This window comes from Macaca thibetana, chromosome 13, assembly GCF_024542745.1.
Source record: "Macaca thibetana thibetana isolate TM-01 chromosome 13, ASM2454274v1, whole genome shotgun sequence".
Lineage (NCBI taxonomy): Eukaryota > Metazoa > Chordata > Mammalia > Primates > Cercopithecidae > Macaca > Macaca thibetana.
Window position 1 is genome coordinate 68,214,295 of NC_065590.1, and position 18,911 is coordinate 68,233,205.

An 18,911-nucleotide genomic window follows, 5' to 3' on the forward strand; every position below is an offset into this window, starting at 1 on the left:
AGGATATGTGCTTAAATATTTTTTACTGATGCAGCGTAAGATCAAAGTTGGGACACCACTGCTGTGATCATTTGTTCTTTTAGCTAGCCATCAATTAGGCATAAAATAATTTTCAAATTTCATCCCGAACTGTACCGAAGTGCTACTTATAAGCATTTTCACAACTTCATTCAAGTGTGCTTTCAAGAACAAAGCTGTGAGTCTTCATTCCCACTGCCCCCGTTTCCTCCCCAAACCAGTTAATCAGTTCTTGGGAAGTCTACCTCTTAAATATTTATCCACTCCCAGTTATCCCCATAGATACTAGGGCAGCCCTCATCATCTCACCAGGACTATTGTTAGCCTACTAACTGCTCTTAACTCCTTCCAACCCATCTGGCTTCATAGTACAACTATAGTAATCCTTCTAGAATGCAAACAAAGATCCTTATAATTCCCTAATTATCTCCTAGATAAAAGTTAAGCTATTTAACAAAAGGCACTTCATGACCCAGTCCCAGTGCTAATACCTACAACTCTTCACAGATGGGCCATCAGTTTGTGACCAAGGTTGATTTGGGCTGCCATTGAAATGCATATTCTTATGGACATGTTTGTCAGACTGAACACTGAGCTGAGTGGCTCATGCACCTTGTTTAGAGGAGAGTACAAATGGCTGAAAGTAAAAGCCAAATGACAGGCAGATGTGAAAATAAAAAAGCCTGTGCTTACTAGAACATACAGTCACTTTGTCTTAATGAATGTATCATCACGCATAGCCTAGGTGCTGAGAAATAACCAAGTAACTAACGCAGTTAATAACTGGATCCTTTTAAAAACCAAACAGGTATTGATGTCAGTTAGATTTCATTATTGCTGATCTGTTCAATATTGATTTGGATCCTTCCAAGGATGTGGCCAAAGATTTCTGTGGTATGCCTCTACTACAAAAGCATTTTGAAGTACAAACCCAGCCCTTGCCTATGTCTATCCTCATACCCTGCCACTCCTTCTCTACCCCACACACCAAACCCCTGTGGTCTGGCCATACTAAAGAGCAAATTATCTCTATATATGTCTTTCAAGCAAGCTTCATCATGAATCAGTGCCTTTATACACATTGCTGCTTTGCTTAGACTGCTCTTCTATCTTATTCTACTCATTACACTTCTCATTTTTTGAGACTTATTCTAAGCATTATCTCATCTGTGTTGCTTTTTCTAATTCTCCCAGCTCAAGACAGAATGCCTCCTTTTTGCTCTCATAGCATCTTATGCATTACTACTAATATAGCACCTCCTAGTATGTAGCACTTAGCAAATTATACTGTAGTAGCCAACAGTTCAAAGCTCTGGATCCCTGAGGTCAGGAACTCCTTAAGCACTGGACTGCTGGAGGTCTTCCTCATCTTTGTACCTGCAGTACCTAATGCAGGACTGGCTTACAGCAGAGAATCCCTACATGTGTGGGGAGTGAACGAACTCAGATATTCACACTCCTTTTTTCTCCCCAAAGCATAATAATCAGTACTTTAGGGGAAAAGGTAGAAGCATAATATTAGGGCAAGATGCAACAACAGCATCAACAATCACAACCATGGCTAATTAATACTTAACTTTTGTCAGGCTCTATTCTAAGCTCATACATACATTCACTCATTTGTTTCTCACAGCAACTCTCCCGTCCTCACTTTACAGATGAGAAAAACAGGCACAGAGAGACTAATTAAGCAATTTGCACAAGATCACACACACAGGCGGGTCGTGGTGACTCATGCCTATAATCCCAGCACTTTGGGAGGCCGAGGTGAGTGGATCACCTGAGGTCAGGAGTTCCAGACCAGCCTGGCCAACATGGTGAAACCCCATCTCTACTAAAAATACAAAAATTAGCTGGGTGTGGTGGCACATGCCTGTAATCCCAGCTACTCGGGAGGCTGAGACAGGAGAATCACTTGAACCCAGGAAGCGGAGATTGCAGTGAACCAAGATTGTGCCATTGCACTCTAGCCTGGGAGACAGAGTGAGACTCCATCTCAAAAAATAAAAAATATAAAATATAAAAAAGTACTAATAAGATCACACACAAAGAAAGCAGCAGAACTGGTTCCAGAGCCTTTATGCTAGAAGAGAAAGTGCCTGTTATTTTGTTCATTCTCCTCCTCGTCCAGTGTACAACTGTAGTGATGGGGAAACAGGAAATCAATTACCAGGTTGCCACAAAGTCTAGAAACTACTGAAGACCAGAATTTACATAAATTGTATGCAGTCCTGCATTTGACAGGCTTGCAAAACCTTCCACATTTCTATGAATAAGCCTATCCAAATAGTACTACTTCTCAATTGCAAATCATAACAACCTCTTGTGGGGCCCTCAGAGCTGACTAAGCAGAAGCTATGATCCTCTGAATTTAGTATTTTTCCTGTTTGCCAAAAATTGTGTCATTAGTGACGAAGTTATTCTTAAAGTTCCTTTAATAAAACTGATTTATAGCAAATAACAATGGTTTGGAGGGGGTATGTCAGATTGATTATTCTTCCTAACAAATCTATTAATTTTATTAAACTTGGCCTCCCTCCCTTTTTCTTGGATGTTTATAAAATTTAAGTCTTTCACAGATACTTTCTCTTAAGCTGCTGTTTTTCATATCATGGAAATCTGAGCCTTGGTTCTTTTGTTATGGCAATTGAGATGGTACAGTGTAATACCCACAATTAATGAAACAGGAAAAAAACTTGCATTTTCCTTCTTTATCCTTGAAATCATTCCTTTATATCTTCTAGGAATTTATCTCACTAATATCTTGAAAACAGAAGAAGGCAACCCTGAGGTCCTAAAAAGACATGGAAAAGAGCTTATAAACTTTAGCAAAAGGAGGAAAGTAGCAGAAATAACAGGAGAGATCCAGCAGTACCAAAATCAGCCTTACTGTTTACGAGTAGAATCAGATATCAAAGTAAGTTGAATTATTTAAAGATTCGTACTTCTGATTAAGTTTATAAACTACCTAATAAAAGGCAGGTTTATTTTATAGGGGAGAAAAAGTAAACTAAACCTTAAAAGAAATAATTCAAATTTACTTGTATTAAATGTTTTCTTAACTTTCCATGAATTTCAAACTGAATTTATAATTTTTAATATTAATATTTTTTTCTTTGCATTTATTTTAGAGATTCTTTGAAAACTTGAATCCGATGGGAAACAGCATGGAAAAAGAATTTACAGATTATCTTTTCAACAAATCCCTAGAGATAGAACCACGAAACCCTAAGCCTCTCCCAAGATTTGTAAGTATTTGCATATTCATATTTATTTTACAGTTAAATACTTTTTTCAGTTGTCATCTACATCTGGTGATATCATTACTACCGTATGTGTTATATAGATTAGTTTTCCATAAAGGTATTCAGGGATATAGATTAGTTTTCCATAAAGGTATACATGTGATAGTTAAAAGTAATGAAAAAGTACTTAATAATTATGTCCAGGAGCATCCCACTTGTTTCTAAATAAATGAATGTTAATATTAATTTGAGTAAATCCTGATATTAAAGATGATGAAATTGAGCAAATATTATATAAGTTTTTAATTTTTTTACCCCAAAAAATGTTATTTAAGATTTTAAAGACAGGAAATTTAATGAATTTATATGAATTCACTTATAACAAATATATCTACTTATGACATTTTAAAAGTAATGACTTATTACAACTTTCAACCATGAATCATTAGCCATAAAATACCAAGTTTTGCTAACAATACTTTCTTGGGAAAATAAAGTTTCCATTGTTTTTCATTATTTGTCAATGCCCAGCCAAATTTATGTACAGAATCACAAACTCACTGATTTGACTGTGTACTCTCTTGTTCATAAAAAAGTCAAAAGTCTGCCAGGTGCGGTGGCTCGTGCCTGTAATCCCAACACTTTGGGAAGCCGAGGTGGGTGGATCACCTGAGGTCAGGAGTTTGAGACCAACCTGGCCAACATGGTGAAAACCCTGTCTCTAATGAAGTACAAAACTTAGCCGAGCATGGTGGCGAGTGCCTACAGTCCCAGCCACTTGGGAGGCTGAGGCAGAAGAATCACTTGAACCCGGGAGGCAGAGGTTGCAGTGAGCCAAGATCGTGCCACGGCTGTCCAGCTCCAGCCTGGGAGACAGAGCAAGACTCGTCTCAAAAAAAAAAAAAAAAAAAAAAGTCAAGAATCCTGAATTAAACATAGATGGCTTCTAAGTGACCAAGATAAATCACATAATGTCTTTTAATTAAAGTGTATGCAATTGCCTGACAGCAACATTTCTCAAGCCCTTGTTCAGTTTTTAATAAGCTGGATTAAAAATAGAAAATGAGAAATAGGTATATAATCTGCTCCAACGAAGCACTCTGATACAGCACTGAGAAATGAGTTTTATTGCAAGGAAAATGCAATAGAACATACACACATATACACAAATGAAAATTGGGCAATTTAATGCATTTGTAAGTATCTCAAATGGTCCTGATGGCATCACTGTATTACAGAATAGGAAGGTATTGTAATTCACAGTGATAATCCTGGCTTTTCAGCAAAGTTAAATTTGCTCAAAATAGTCTGTTTTAAAAACCAGGGAAATACACAATACATTTTAGAAAAACTTCCACCCAAATATATTAAAATAACAAATACTCTAGTATTTATAGGACTAAAACTTAGTTATTTAAAGAAATGCATTCTTTAACAATTTAGATACCCAGGGCTTTAGCAAAATAGAATGTTAACGCTTTAAATTTTCTACTTTTATTTGAATAATTATGTCCTTATTAGTGAATTATGATTTTCCTATATATTAGCTGAATTTTACCAGGCACATATAGAAAAACCTTCCTTTCTACTACAGTATTTAAAGTATTGTGTTTCTTTTGATATGTCTACAGCCAAAAAAATATAGCTATCCCCTAAAATCTCCTGGTGTTCGTCCATCAAACCCAAGACCAGGTACCATGAGGCATCCCACACCTCTGCAGCAGGAGCCAAGGAAAATTAGTTATAGTAGGATCCCTGAAAGTGAAACAGAAAGTACAGCATCTGCACCAAATTCTCCAAGAACACCGTTAACACCTCCGCCTGCTTCTGGTGCTTCCAGTACCACAGATGTTTGCAGTGTATTTGATTCCGATCATTCGAGCCCTTTTCACTCAAGTAGGTGCAAAAATTCTAAGTGCATTAAGGTATTTGTTAGTATTATACATGCTAGAGGTAAAAAAGAATTTGTTATTTTTGTGTATGTGTGAACTTGTAGATGAGTCAAATGCCTTTTCAAAAGATAACATTATAAAAATATAAGACAAATTGTAAGCTTCACCAACTTGAAATTTCTTAAAAATCTGCTGGAACAGCCCTCTTTAAATTTATTATACTTTAATGAAAGGCCTAGTGGTAAAATTGGCAGCTTAAATTTCATTTGAGCTTTGCAAATGCATTCCTCTTATCCAGAGGAAACTAAGATCACTCTTAAAATCTGCAAGTAATTTTAGTCCCATGTTTCAAATGCTGCCTGGCTCCAAAATTATTATACAGGCTGAATGTCCCTAATCCAAAATCCAAAATGTTCTAAAACCCAAAACTTTTTGAGTGTCAACATGACGCTGAAAGGAAATGCTCATTAGAAGATTTCAGATTTTTCGATTAGGCATGCTAAACCAGTAAGTATGATGTAATATTCTGAAATCCAAAACACTTTTGGTCCCAAGCATTTCAGATAAAGGATACTTAACATGTATTTGAATACTAGCCAGGGTACACCATCTACTCCCCACCAAATTCTTTAGTAGCTTTTAATTTTGTAATGTATCAGATTTAAGCCCTTTTTGTCTACCCAGTGGTCCCCTAATGGTATATATTGGTTGCTAATACACTGTCTATGCTTTTCAGTGCAGCAAAACAAATCTCACAGACTGCACACTACTGCTTATCCACCTCTTATTTCTAAACCAGCACTATTCTGTAGAAATATGTGAGCCACATGTATAACTTCAGATGTCTAGTAGCCACATTAGAAAAAGCAAAAATGACTTTAATACATTTTATTTAACCCAGCATATCAGAAATATTGTCATGTCAACATGAAATCAATATAAAAATTTATGATTGAGATATTTTACATTCCCTTTTTTTGTTCCAAATCTTTAAAATCCAGTGTGCATTTTACACTTACAGCACATCTCAGTTCAGACAAGCCACAATCAGATGCTCAGTAATCACATGTGGCTAGTGGTTGCCAGACTATACAGGTCATCTTTTGAAAGGCTACCTTTTCAATCTAGATCACCATGACCATTTCCACATGCTCTTGCCGTTGGCTGTCTCAGCTCGATGTGCTAATCAAGTTCCCCCTAATATTTGACATACTAGAATCTAATACTAGAGGCAGCATGACATTATTATGGGGGAGGAGGTGGAGAAGCACTAACCTCAAAGTTAGAATTTCTGGTTTGTCATCCCACTCTGCTAATTAGCTTTCTGATTTAAGATAAAATACTTTTTCTGTGCCTTCTGGGGGTCAAATTTGATTTTTAAGATTCTCTCAGTTGGAAGAAATGTAACTAAAAATATACGTAAAATAATTCTTTGGTAGTATATTATTTCGAAATGTGGTCCAGAATCCTATTTGTTTATTCCTGTAGTATACATACATTTGTAGTTACCCAGTAGTCTTTGTTGTCTTTGGGCCATCTAAAGTATATTTGGGCTGGGCATGGTGGCTCACACCTGTAATCTCAACACTTTGGAAGGCCAAGGTGGGAAAATCACTTGAGGCCAGGACTTTGAGATCAGCCTGGGCAACACAGCAAGACCCCATCTCTCCTAAAAAATAAAAAAATTAGCTGCGAGTGGTGGCATACACCTGTAGTCCCAGCTACTTGGGAGGCTGAAGTGGGAGGATCACTTGAGCCCAAGAGTTTGAGACTGCAGTGAGCTGTGATCATGCCACTGCACTCCAGCCTGGGCAACAGAATGAGACCCTGTCTCAAAATAAATAAAGTGGATTTGTCTTGAGAATACTATGACTTGGCATTATTTGGTGACTGAAAGTCATGGAGTCATTTTTTTTTTTTAATTTTATAAAATTTTTGGTAGAGATAGGGTCTCGCTGTGTTGCCAAAGCTGATCTCAAACTTCTGGCCTCAAACAAACCTCCTGCCTTAACCTTCCAAAGTGCTGGGATTATAGACGAGCCACTGTGCCCTGCCATGGAGTCATGTGACACACACAGTAAGCTGTCAGATATATTTGATAAGTTCAAATAGACACCAAGTAAAAAAAGATTCCCATTTATTCTCCCCAACTTGCCAACCCCCTAAATTAAGTAATGAAATGAAACCAGCACCTTTTCAGTATATCTGACTTAAAATCATTATTTATTCTGACCCATTTAACTGCAGGATTTTTCCCCTAGAGCAGACAGCTATAGGTCTACATCATTAAGGATTCTCAAATAAGTGAATTATTGAAGCCACATAAAAGCCATCAATTGCAAATTCTACTTCTCTTTGTTTAAGTAGCTAAAAATGAAAGTGGTGGAAAAACAGGAGATGAGCATATTAAATTCTCTACTAGTGCCGAATCGTTAAATGACTAGCTAAACAGCGAAGAAGAAATCATTCTAGAATGCAGTGCTCTGGATCCTGCTTTGTTATGGTTATAATAGTATTAAGTTAACAGTATTAATTTTAACAGCTTGACAGCTGGAGAACACATTGTTTCAGGAGTTAGGCTTTGTAATCTGAGACTTGAGGGTTTTCTCAATTTCTCTCTGTTTATGATAAAGAAAAACCCTATTACTACTCCCTTTGTTTTTGGTTAAAAACTGAAAATAACTGATTTTGAAATCAAATAACCAGCATAATATAAAGTCACCCATGTGTTCTGCTCATCCCTTACTTAAAACCTGTCAGCTGCCTTGGTGTATTAAAGGTCTCCTCCACATGCTTTTGTCTTCACTTTGGCCTAATAGATCTGCCAGTGCCAGAGGATCACCCAGAGCCTCCAACTTGCTACCCACTGGTTTGCCACCAGAGTGAATACCTACTTCCTTGTTTCCCTCAGGGCCTGGCAGAAAAGAACTGCCTTGACTGCAGTCATATGTCATCCCAACATATTCTACTCAATACAAAGCAGTACAAAGTTCCATTGTTTAAGTTATTCAAACGGCAAAGTTTGACTAGAATTTTGTTTTATCAGTTATAATACTATTCTTTTTTTACTCTTATGGTTTTTTCCCAAAATAATCTACTTTTAAACCTATAATTATTCTTTCAGCCAGTATCTGCTGCATATCTTACTCCTTGCTAAACACACGTCTTCATGGGAAAGCTTGCAGTCTTACTGAGAGATTAAAAATAATCATAGTACAAAGAGATTCACAGTTAAATGCTAAAAATGTGATGAAGACATAAATACTGGAGAGGCTTATAGAAAGATGACCTCAGAATGGGCAAGAGTGGTCATGGAAAGCGTTGTGGTAAAGACACGGCAGAGAAGTGGCCACATACTTAGTGCTACCACATATACATTCAAAGCCCTATTCCACACCTTGCCCTGGCCAGGTCCACCTTTGAGGTAATGATGACAGTTGCTGGGAAAAGAGAAAAGACCACTGGCTTACTACTTGTTTCTGCTGCTGTAATAGAGAGGAGAAAATGATGAAATGCTCTTGTTACCTTCCTGTTTGAAGATTGCCTGGTCATAAAAGGGAGTCAGAAGTCTGACTTCTCTATCTCTACCCCTTAGGGGACTCTTTAACAACAAAAAGAATGTATTACAAGTATGTCAAGCTGATACACAAGGCTTTTCCTCCTGGAAGATTGGTGTAAGGTGATGAGTTTCTAATCCCAAATATATTTGCATTTACCAGGCTTTTGTGAGTTTAAGAAGTTATCTATTATACCTTTTTTTTTTTTCCTATAGGAAAATGCTTGTTTCTTTCAAGAATGACTCCTTTATAAACTGGGGAGTATCTTTAAGAGTGGTTTCAACCCTGACTGTATAATATAATCTGTTGAGGAGCTTAAAAAAAATATGGGTCGGGCGCGGTGGCTCAAGCCTGTAATCCCAGCACTTTGGGAGGCCGAGACAGGCGGATCATGAGGTCAGGAGATCGAGACCATCCTGGCTAACACGGTGAAACCCTATCTCTACTAAAAAATACAAAAAACTAGCCGGGCGTGATGGCGGGCGCCTGTAGTCCCAGCTACTTGGGAGGCTGAGGCAGGAGAATGGCGTAAACCCAGGAGGCAGAGCTTGCAGTGAGCTGAGATCCGGCCACTGTATTCCAGCCTGGGCGACAGAGCGAGACTCTGTCTCAAAAAAAAAAAAAAAAAAAAAAATGTAGGCCCAGCCTACACTAGACTGGCATTGGTACTTGGTATCAGTATTTTTTAAAAACTTCCCATAGGATTCTAACGTACAGCTAAGATTGAGGACCATTTGTCATCTGGGATTATGCTTAATAAATTAATAGTGTTTTTTAAATTAATTAGATTTCACTCCTAAGTCATTATCAGTAAATTTGCTCAGTATCTGACAAGAATTTCTAGCATATATTTCTTGATTAGAGCATGTAAAATTCTAAAAGAATTTTTATAGTATTTTCCAGGCAATAAGACCAAACAACTAGTGCCCTAAATTTACCAAATGCATGAGTCTAAGCCTGTGCTATATATATATACTCAAAGCCAAGTTTACATCTGTGTACACAAGTGTGCATGCATATGTATAATTATTTTTTCAGAAAGACTACAGTTTTAACAATCATGAGCTTTGTGTTTTGATTTTACTCCTATTCCTGTATTGTATTAAGTGTACTATCATGTTCTTGAGGCATATCTCCAGGAGATTTTCTTTTCCAAGAAAAGTGGGACATACATAAGTGGGTAAACGCTAGCGCTAGATACTCCTTTAATCTCTATTACATCAGATCTCTGGCTCCCTTTTACAACCAGGCAGTCTTCAATTATAGGTGGCTAACAGGGAAGAAAATCATTGGCAGAGCAACAGCTTCATGTAATTTCAGAGTATAAAAATTAATTTTAATCTTCTGAAAGGTAGTATTAGAATTAGCTGGATTGCTACACCTAGGAATCACAGGTTCCAAATAAATATCAGTATATATGGAAATTAAATAATGGAATAGATTATTTGAAATTAGGGCTGCCTAGAAAATCAGACTACCGTATCTATATAAACAAGTTAACAGAAGTCATGCCAGCTAAATGTGGAATGTGAGATTATCCTCCTTCTGACCAAATATGCTTGAATAAACTTAATGTTCCAAATTATGTGAGGGATTGCCTATTGTGCAAAAAAAGAAAAAAGAAATCTGAAGTTTTAAAAAATCAGCACAGTCTAGTATTATTTTAGTCTCTTGGATGTTATAACGTTATCTGTTCCATATGTTGTTAATATGAGACAGTGTAACAGAAACACTTATATTGATTTAGAATCACTATAAATCATTTAGCCTTTTGTCTCAATTTTCCTACTTCGATGCTCTTGGGGCTTTCGCTTTTGATTTTCGATTTTTTTCTTAAAATAATTAATATTGTTGAAATCTGACTTTCTAAATTTAAATTTATCAGAATTTCCTATGTAAAATGAGTCTAGGCACCAAATGTTTAATGACTTAAAAAAAAATGTTTATGGCTATAAAAGGAAAAACCCTATATCACTTTCAAGCTTGTTTTATATCCAAAGTGCTAGTTATTTTGTGATGAGACTGTTGTACACCCCAAGAACATTTTTGAAAGACATATAATTAGTAACTTTATTTTTCAACTTATATAAAATAAATTTATTACTTGTTTCACAAGTTTGACTTTTCAAAATAAGCTTTAGTAAATGGCATATTTATATACATCCAGCTGAACTTTTTGCTTGAATTGGGTTTCTACATTTGAAAAAGTCTTTCAGTAATATAGGATTTTTTTTTCATGAATGTTTTTCATTTAATAATTATGAAATCAAGTAAAGCTAAAAGGAATCTTTTAAATTCCCAATATGATAGCAGTTTTTTCTTCTCAAAAGTAGTAATGAGGTTTTACTATAAACTGTTACAGCATTCTTTCAAACTAGAATGACAACATTTTCATCATAATACAAATTTTTGCAGATGAGTTGAACATATCAATGAAAGAAAAAAAATCTACTTTTTCTTGTTTCCTTTCACAGGCAATGATACCGTCTTTATCCAAGTTACACTGCCCCATGGCCCAAGTTAGTATATTTGGTTTAAGACTCATAATTCTTGCTTTGGCTTTAAAAATCAAACCGAGTGTACCCTTTCCTGCTAAACTCTTCTTGGGCCTGGCAGCATTGGTACCTTGCTTGCAACGTCCTAGAAGTGAGGCCTTCACTTGTGCTATCTTTTGATCATAAGTGATTTGCTTAAATTTATATATTTTTCATGCTTTTTATAAAACCTTGTTTCTCTCTTAAAAGAACATATTAAATAAGTGGCTTCCACATTTAACCATTTCTTTTTTCCAACTATAGAGTTCTAAATATATTTTAATGCTCAACTCTGAAAAAAAAAAAAAGCAAGAGCATGCATGCGCGTATGGGAATGCTGGCAGCTATGCAGTTTCTAAATCACAAAATATACTTAGCCTGATGGCCAGATTATAAACAACTGTTTTTGACTTTAGAAGAACTTTCTTATAATTGTAATTATTCAAAGTATAGCCTAAATACTGATAAAATAAAGTTCCATTTTAATTTTAAGGTAAACTAAATTCCAACTAAATTCACTAAATTCCACTATTTTAATTATTTTAAGCTAATTAATTTTTTTTTTTTGCTATCCTTTCATACAAGTAATTTCAAAATGTATACAATGGAAAATACTAGTTACAAGCTGAATTAACTGTATATTCTTAAGAAAAAAGGTAGGTGATCAAAATGTTGATCATTTGAATAATATCAGTACACAAAGTACTCTTTAAGTTCTATATTGTTACAACATATGACAAAATAAAAAGCTTAATGCTTAAAGGGAAAAAAACTGCCAAGTATAATTTTGAATGATGGTTTATTTTTTTCACATCTTTTTTTATAGTGGGTATCAACTAACAACTAACCTAAGTGTTGTTTTCCGAAGTGTAAATTTATATGCCTACCTTATGTTCTTGTTAACCATAAATGTCTGTAAGAGAGGTTCCAATTAGTAGCTTTACTTACCTTTTTGTGCCATTTCACCAACTTATTCTTAAATCAGATTCACTAGATTTTGGTGTAATTTCTGCTTTCATTGTCAGGGCTGCCTCCATTGTCTTGAATAGTGCCATCACCGTTAAAAGTATTTGGATTTAGAGTATAATGAGCCTCTTTTTGCTTACAGGCAAAGGAAAGCCTATAACTAAACAAAATAAGGAGAGGCCCCTCACCTAGACACTATAATTCTTTCCCTTGCATCCTTTGAGAGAAATGCTAGGGAGAGACATTGGAGAGAGTGGTTAAGAGCACAAACTCTATTCCCAGGGACTATCCAGTAAGGTGGGGAAGTTCTATAAATTCTAATAAAATCAAAGAAAAAAATGAACCCAGTATAGAGTCTAAAAATTACCATTCCAAAGATTTTCAGTAGCTCATTGTCTCCCAGACATCTAAGAATCAGACCCAATTAAAAATTTCAATAATAGAGTAACCACAGGAATGTTATTTTGTTCAGGCAAAATAACAGAATACCTTAGGCAGCTTTTTTCTAAATATTCTGCTAAAAAATGTCTGCATGCTTTTATGGCAGTTTGCTTTAATGAAATACTATTGGGTATTGGTTTACTGAACTGCTTTTGGTATTTCTACACATTACTTTTAATCATAAGCAATTTCCAGCTAAGACTTTTCAAGATAAATAAATGAAATAAAATTCCTGTGAATTTTTTCTTAAAAATTTAACATCCTACAGGATCTGCTTCTGTATCATCTATAAGTTTAACCAAAGGCACTGATGAAGTGCCTGTCCCTCCTCCTGTTCCTCCACGAAGACGACCAGAATCTGCCCCAGCAGAATCTTCACCATCTAAGGTAAAGTAAGAAATCTTGTTATGTAGAAATTGGAATCATTACAGTTACATTATAATAAACTGCTTATGTCTAGTTTAGTTCTCACTGGAATAAGTTAACATTTCAGAGTATATAGGCTTAATAGTTTAAATAAGGATTACATATAGATTTAGCATGCAGTAATGTTTCTTTTCTTCTGAAGGTAGTTTTTTGGTATGCATTCAAGACCCTTGTAAACCTAAGGCTATGGTTATTTTCAGAAAAAAAAAAAAAGTTTTAATCTATAAAGTAAGAGAAATTTGGTTTCAAGCAGTTCTTTAAAAACATAGTCCTGAAGCTTTGTATGAAGACACATTATAAGTCAAACTGTATCTTGACATATGCTAAAATTTACTTATCTGAGCCCTTAATAGTAAATCTGACATACTTTTAAATGGAGTTTTCATGAAAATTCTGGGTTTGGAAGAGACCCTAAAGGCTCAAAATAGCTATTTCTACCTACTTTTTTTGGCGGGGGGGCCAGCTGTTAACTTAACGCATTAGTTCTTAAGCTGTCCAGAGTGCAGAGCACCAGGGTAAGTCAAGACACTCTTTGTAGAACTTCATGGATGTTAATATAGTTAATTTAAAATTATAAAATAGGCAATTTATGCTAAATTAGAAATGATCTTTGATTGATAAGCTAAGTCAGTAAGCAGTAGCAAACAACAAAATTTTGAGGAAAAAAATTTAAGTAAAAACTTTGGCAAACTTTTTTTTTCTATGAATTGGCAGAACCTCCCATTTAAAACACATGCCAGCCTTGGCAACAGAGCAAGACCTTGACTACAAAAAATGAAAAAATTAGCCAGCCATGGTGGTCCTTGCTGCTTGGGATGCTGAGGTCGGGGGATCACTTGAGCCCAGGAAGTTTAGGCTACAGTGAGCCATGATTGCACCACTGTACTCCAGTCTGGGCAATAGAGCAAGGCCTTGTCTCAAAAAAATTTTTTTTAATTACAAAGGAAACATACGGCAAAACTCCCTGTTCCACACTTAGCATCCTGCCAATAGCATGTTTGAAAACCCCAACTTAATTCTTATAGTCATGATACTTCATAAATTTATTAATAAATGTGTATTTTTTTCTTCTTTTCATTTGTTAGATTATGTCTAAGCATTTGGACAGCCCCCCAGCCATTCCTCCTAGGCAACCCACATCAAAAGCCTATTCACCACGATATTCAATATCAGACCGGACCTCTATCTCAGACCCTCCTGAAAGCCCTCCCTTATTACCACCACGAGAACCTGTGAGGACACCTGATGTTTTCTCAAGCTCACCACTACATCTCCAACCTCCCCCTTTGGGCAAAAAAAGTGACCATGGCAATGCCTTCTTCCCAAACAGCCCATCCCCCTTTACACCACCTCCTCCTCAAACACCTTCTCCTCACGGCACAAGAAGGCATCTGCCATCACCACCATTGACACAAGAAGTGGACCTTCATTCCATTGCTGGGCCGCCTGTTCCTCCACGACAAAGCACTTCTCAACATATCCCTAAACTCCCTCCAAAAACTTACAAAAGGGAGCACACACACCCATCCATGCACAGAGATGGACCACCACTGTTGGAGAATGCCCATTCTTCTTGAGTTCCTCTGTACTGGGATGTATATTTTCCTGGCCCCAAATCCATTGCTGGCAATGGATGCACTGAACGTGCCAGCACTGAGGAGTTAAAATGAGAACTCCAAACACTAACGACTCTTCTTCAAGATGCAGTATAAGACAATGAATTTTAACCTAGATGTAATTATAACATGGAAATGGTATTCCAGTTTAGAATATGGAAAGACTGACCTAGAGGAATTGGACAACTGATTGCACCTGAAAATCATAAAGGGACTTTTTCTGGCCAATAGGCAGGAGTCCTCTTTTTGGGAAGTGTTTGTGAAGTGATCTTTTGTGAAGTGATCATTAAAGGGATGGAAAACACAGTCTAGTGTCCAGCAGGCCCACATGATGACAGTTTTTGTAATTCAAATTATGCACTTTTAAAAAAAAATGTAAACAGGGATCTTAATATCTTCCTTTGTTTTCCTTTGCTTTACTCTTCTACTTCAGAATATTTTCTTAAAAATCACTCAAAGGACTGTGAGGAAAGGCTGTGGTACCTGACCTTGTTGAAATCAAGGCCCAGCACTGTACTACAGTCCTGTTTACAGATTATTACGGTGAACTGAATGGGTACCGAGGCTTCACCAAAGAGGTACTTTTTTGTTGTTGTTGTTTTTTTAGGAATAATTATACCAATTTTAAGAGCATTCCCCACCTGTCCCCACACACCCAAACAAAATGTGGTGGTGTTGCCTTCAAAAAAGAAGTTTTGTGTCATTAACATGACAGAAGAACTTTTTAAAAAAACATAACTGTCAAGTATTCTATTTGCATTTAGGAGACTGTTAATCTATGCTAGATTGTCATTTTCCCTCCTTCTCCCACAAAAGTTTACTGGTAGTCCATGTCATGGCTCGTAGCTATCCCTCTAACCATACCATGGAAATGCAGATACCCAATGTGAAAAGGAGCACTTGCTGGGCATCACTGACACCGCTCATGTTTTACTCATAGTTGAGTAATCAGCATATCTAGAATTATCTTGCATTGCCTAAATCATATGTATATAGTGAATGTTATATAATATACCTGGCAGGTCTGTTTTAATTTAATTGAATAAAGATACAAATACTTTGTTTGGCTGGCATATATTAAATTATTATATGAAGAAAATGGTTGATTCTTATTTCTTTTAGTTGAAAAACACACAAAAACACTAAACATAAAAGCACGTTTTGTGGTACGCCTTGGTTTCTAGTTCTGGATATATGTATTAATCTTAAAGAATGATCTAAAGTCACAGCTTGGCATATAGGAAGATACTTGGTTAGAATAGGATGGGTATCTTTTAAGCAGAACTTTGTAAGTTTTAAGTTCCTAAGCAACATGTGTACAGTGTGTTAAGGTTTCTATTGAACATTCTGCCTTGCTTGAGGTTTTCTGCTTTATCAAAACTATTCATGACAGAACATCTACCTGCATCATTACTATCATAATATGGATTATTCATAAAGCGTATGTACTGTTCTTCTGAGTCTAACAAATACTGTGACTGAAATGCATGCACCTTGTTGAAGAGAAAACATTTTATTAATCTCCACTATAATGTCTGTGAAATGTGCAGTATTCCATCCTTAGAGAGTTATCTGGTTCATCAGCATCTGCATGTATCCTCTGAATAATGAAGCAACATTTCAGCAATTCTGTTAACCATGCTATTAAGAGACATTTGTAGAAGTGCTGCAACATGGTGGGAACCTAGTACTTTAATAATTTCCTATGATATTTATTAGAGCGCAAAATGTACATCACGATAGTACAGTATGTAGTCCTTTAAGACCAGAAGGTATGTTAACTGCACCGTCATTAAGCAGTCTATCCTATTTTCTTATTTATTTGTTAGGGTTGAATCCTTTTTGTTCAATATCTGTACCATTCCTATGATAGTAGCCATTTTTCTCTTTATAAAATATTTCTTCTTTGGAAAGTGTCCTAAAAATTTAATTTCAAATCTCCTCTTGGATGCAAACTGTCCCTAAGACCATCCACTCAACAGTATTTATGTAAGCCAACTTACTAGTGCCACTACAACTAATCATGATACATAGTCCAGAATCTCCCAGGACTTTTTACTGGGCCAGCCTCATTGTCCCTAGGATTTCTCTTTTTATGTCTCATGGATTACTTCTCTTTTTAATTGCCCCAGGCCCATTCCAAATGAGAACCTGGTAAAAGTCACATTGGATCCCATTCAGTATCTCTTCGGCTAATGTGTTAGCCTTCAATAAGGTGATAACCCCTTTTCAACCTATCTAGTCTATAAAGAGGAAAAACTCAAATTTGAAGTTCTAATCTTATTTCTCCCAAAGGGAACTATTCTTCTACCCCATGGTTCTAGGAGACCACTTCACTGTGCAACCGTTTTATATGTATTGTGGATGGAGGATATTTTATTCTGAACCGTGACATTTGGGTAAAAGTATTTTCTGCAGTGGTAACTGATTAGAAAAATTCCAATTGAATGCCCTTAGGTGGAGGTGAGAAAACGGTATCCTTGCCTTCCTCTCAATATGAAACATTAACTAGTTGACAAATTTATCCTTGTAGTAATGAAAATATATTTAATCAGGGACCAGAAATGGCAGAGGAGATAAATGCATCATTACAAAATTCTGCTTTTGAATCCTGGACATTACAAAGGGGGTAAATGCAGCATGACTTTTTGTTAACCACATTCCAAAATGTGGAACATTTCTCTTAGAAATGAAAATATTTCAAGGCTGATGTATTTTAAGACTACACATTATCAGGAAGCATACATTGAGAGTTTGCTTAATTAAAGGTTGTTGGGCATCAAATTATGTTTAGTAGGTTACTATTCTCTTAACAACTCAAGGATGCTTTAATGGATCTGAATTTGACAAAGAGCATGCCACACTAATACTACAGTCAACAACAGCCCAGAGAACAATTACTATGTCAGCTGGAGGCTATACTGATTCTAAATTCTTAAAGGTTTTTTTCCCTCCATAAATCAAAAATTACCTTATGTAAACCAAAAATTAGTTGGTATTTATGGTCATGATCTTAATTCTCAAGTTTAGCTTAATCTTGTATTTCATTGTTTGTCTTCTAATGACAGCTTAGATTCAGATTTTTAAGTGGCTCAGCAAAATAGGAGGAGTGTCCCAATTATGTTGTACATATTGAGGAAAACCTTTTTGTTCCTTCAGATTTAGAAAGAAACAGTTTAACCATTTATTTCTTGGTATTCTGCTGCTGTGAACAGGTTTACTTATTCTTTTAACATATATTGTGTGACTACACAAGTATAGGTCCTGTTGTATTGCACATTAATCTTTACCAGTAAATAAACATCACAAGGTTAATATTGGTTTGGCTGAAAGAATTATGCAGTAAAGTTATTTATAAGGGAACATGATGACTTTATTCAATATTTTTCTTCTTTGAAACATCTCATTACTGTTAAAATTATTTCATAATCCCTTATACATGAGCCAATGAAATATTTTGAGCTCTACTTAAGCATGAAGTCTATATTATAAATCTAAACAACAAAAGCACTTGTAACTTGTTTAGTAAATTCCATGCCTTATTTTCCATTTTTGACACCGTAAAGTGCATTTTCTGTCGACTGTGAGCAAATTTCCCTTTTGCCTTTAATGAAAATAGTGCATTAAGTAGCCAATTGCTGCAGAATTATAAAGCAAGTTAGCTAACGGTGGGTCACACTGGACTACCACTCAAAGAAACAAGATGCATAACAGATGGAAGGTACATGTGGTGTGGCTTAGGGAGAGCGCACCTGTGCCAGATGCATGCCACTTTCAGTAGCTGCCAAATGTGCCTTTAATTAAGAACATCTCTAATTTTTTTCTTCAGATCAAGTCAGCATTTGGGGGCGGGATTTGGGCAGGGAACTTTGGGGTGCAAATATCTGGTGAAACCACCAGAGAATTTGGTTGTCAAAGTGACATGTATAATTTTAGTTGAGACGTGTTTGTGTATATATGTGTATTTGCCTTTAGTAGCACGGTTATTTGCTAAAATAATTGTCAAAAAAATTGCTCTGTCGGTCTTACTTTGATGTAAGAACAAAGTGTGGTCTATACATCTAATATGGCCTTTGTACCTAACCATGTTCATAGGTAATCTTTGTACTCTGTGTGCAGCAGTATTTGGTTTGCATTTAAAGTGAAAATAACGGCTGTTATTTTTCTGGCATTACTAAGATAAACTGAAAAATAATAAAGAAAAATGCCTTACATA

The 18,911-nt window shown here is 35.9% G+C and overlaps 1 protein-coding gene across 2 annotated transcripts in view; it reads left to right on the forward strand.

Annotated features, from left to right (window-relative positions):
* SOS1 (SOS Ras/Rac guanine nucleotide exchange factor 1) overlaps window positions 1–18,911 on the forward strand; it is a 147,814-nt gene extending 128,903 nt beyond the window's left edge. The window contains exons 18-23 of one of the 2 annotated variants that reach the window (XM_050753295.1): window positions 2,763–2,935; window positions 3,150–3,266; window positions 4,895–5,159; window positions 11,187–11,231; window positions 12,922–13,040; window positions 14,165–18,911. In XM_050753295.1, the coding sequence (XP_050609252.1) occupies window positions 2,763–2,935; window positions 3,150–3,266; window positions 4,895–5,159; window positions 11,187–11,231; window positions 12,922–13,040; window positions 14,165–14,656 (1,211 nt within the window). In that variant the 3' untranslated portion in view covers window positions 14,657–18,911. The remainder of the gene's footprint in view (window positions 1–2,762; window positions 2,936–3,149; window positions 3,267–4,894; window positions 5,160–11,186; window positions 11,232–12,921; window positions 13,041–14,164) is intronic. The other variant, XM_050753296.1, reaches the window with a different exon arrangement.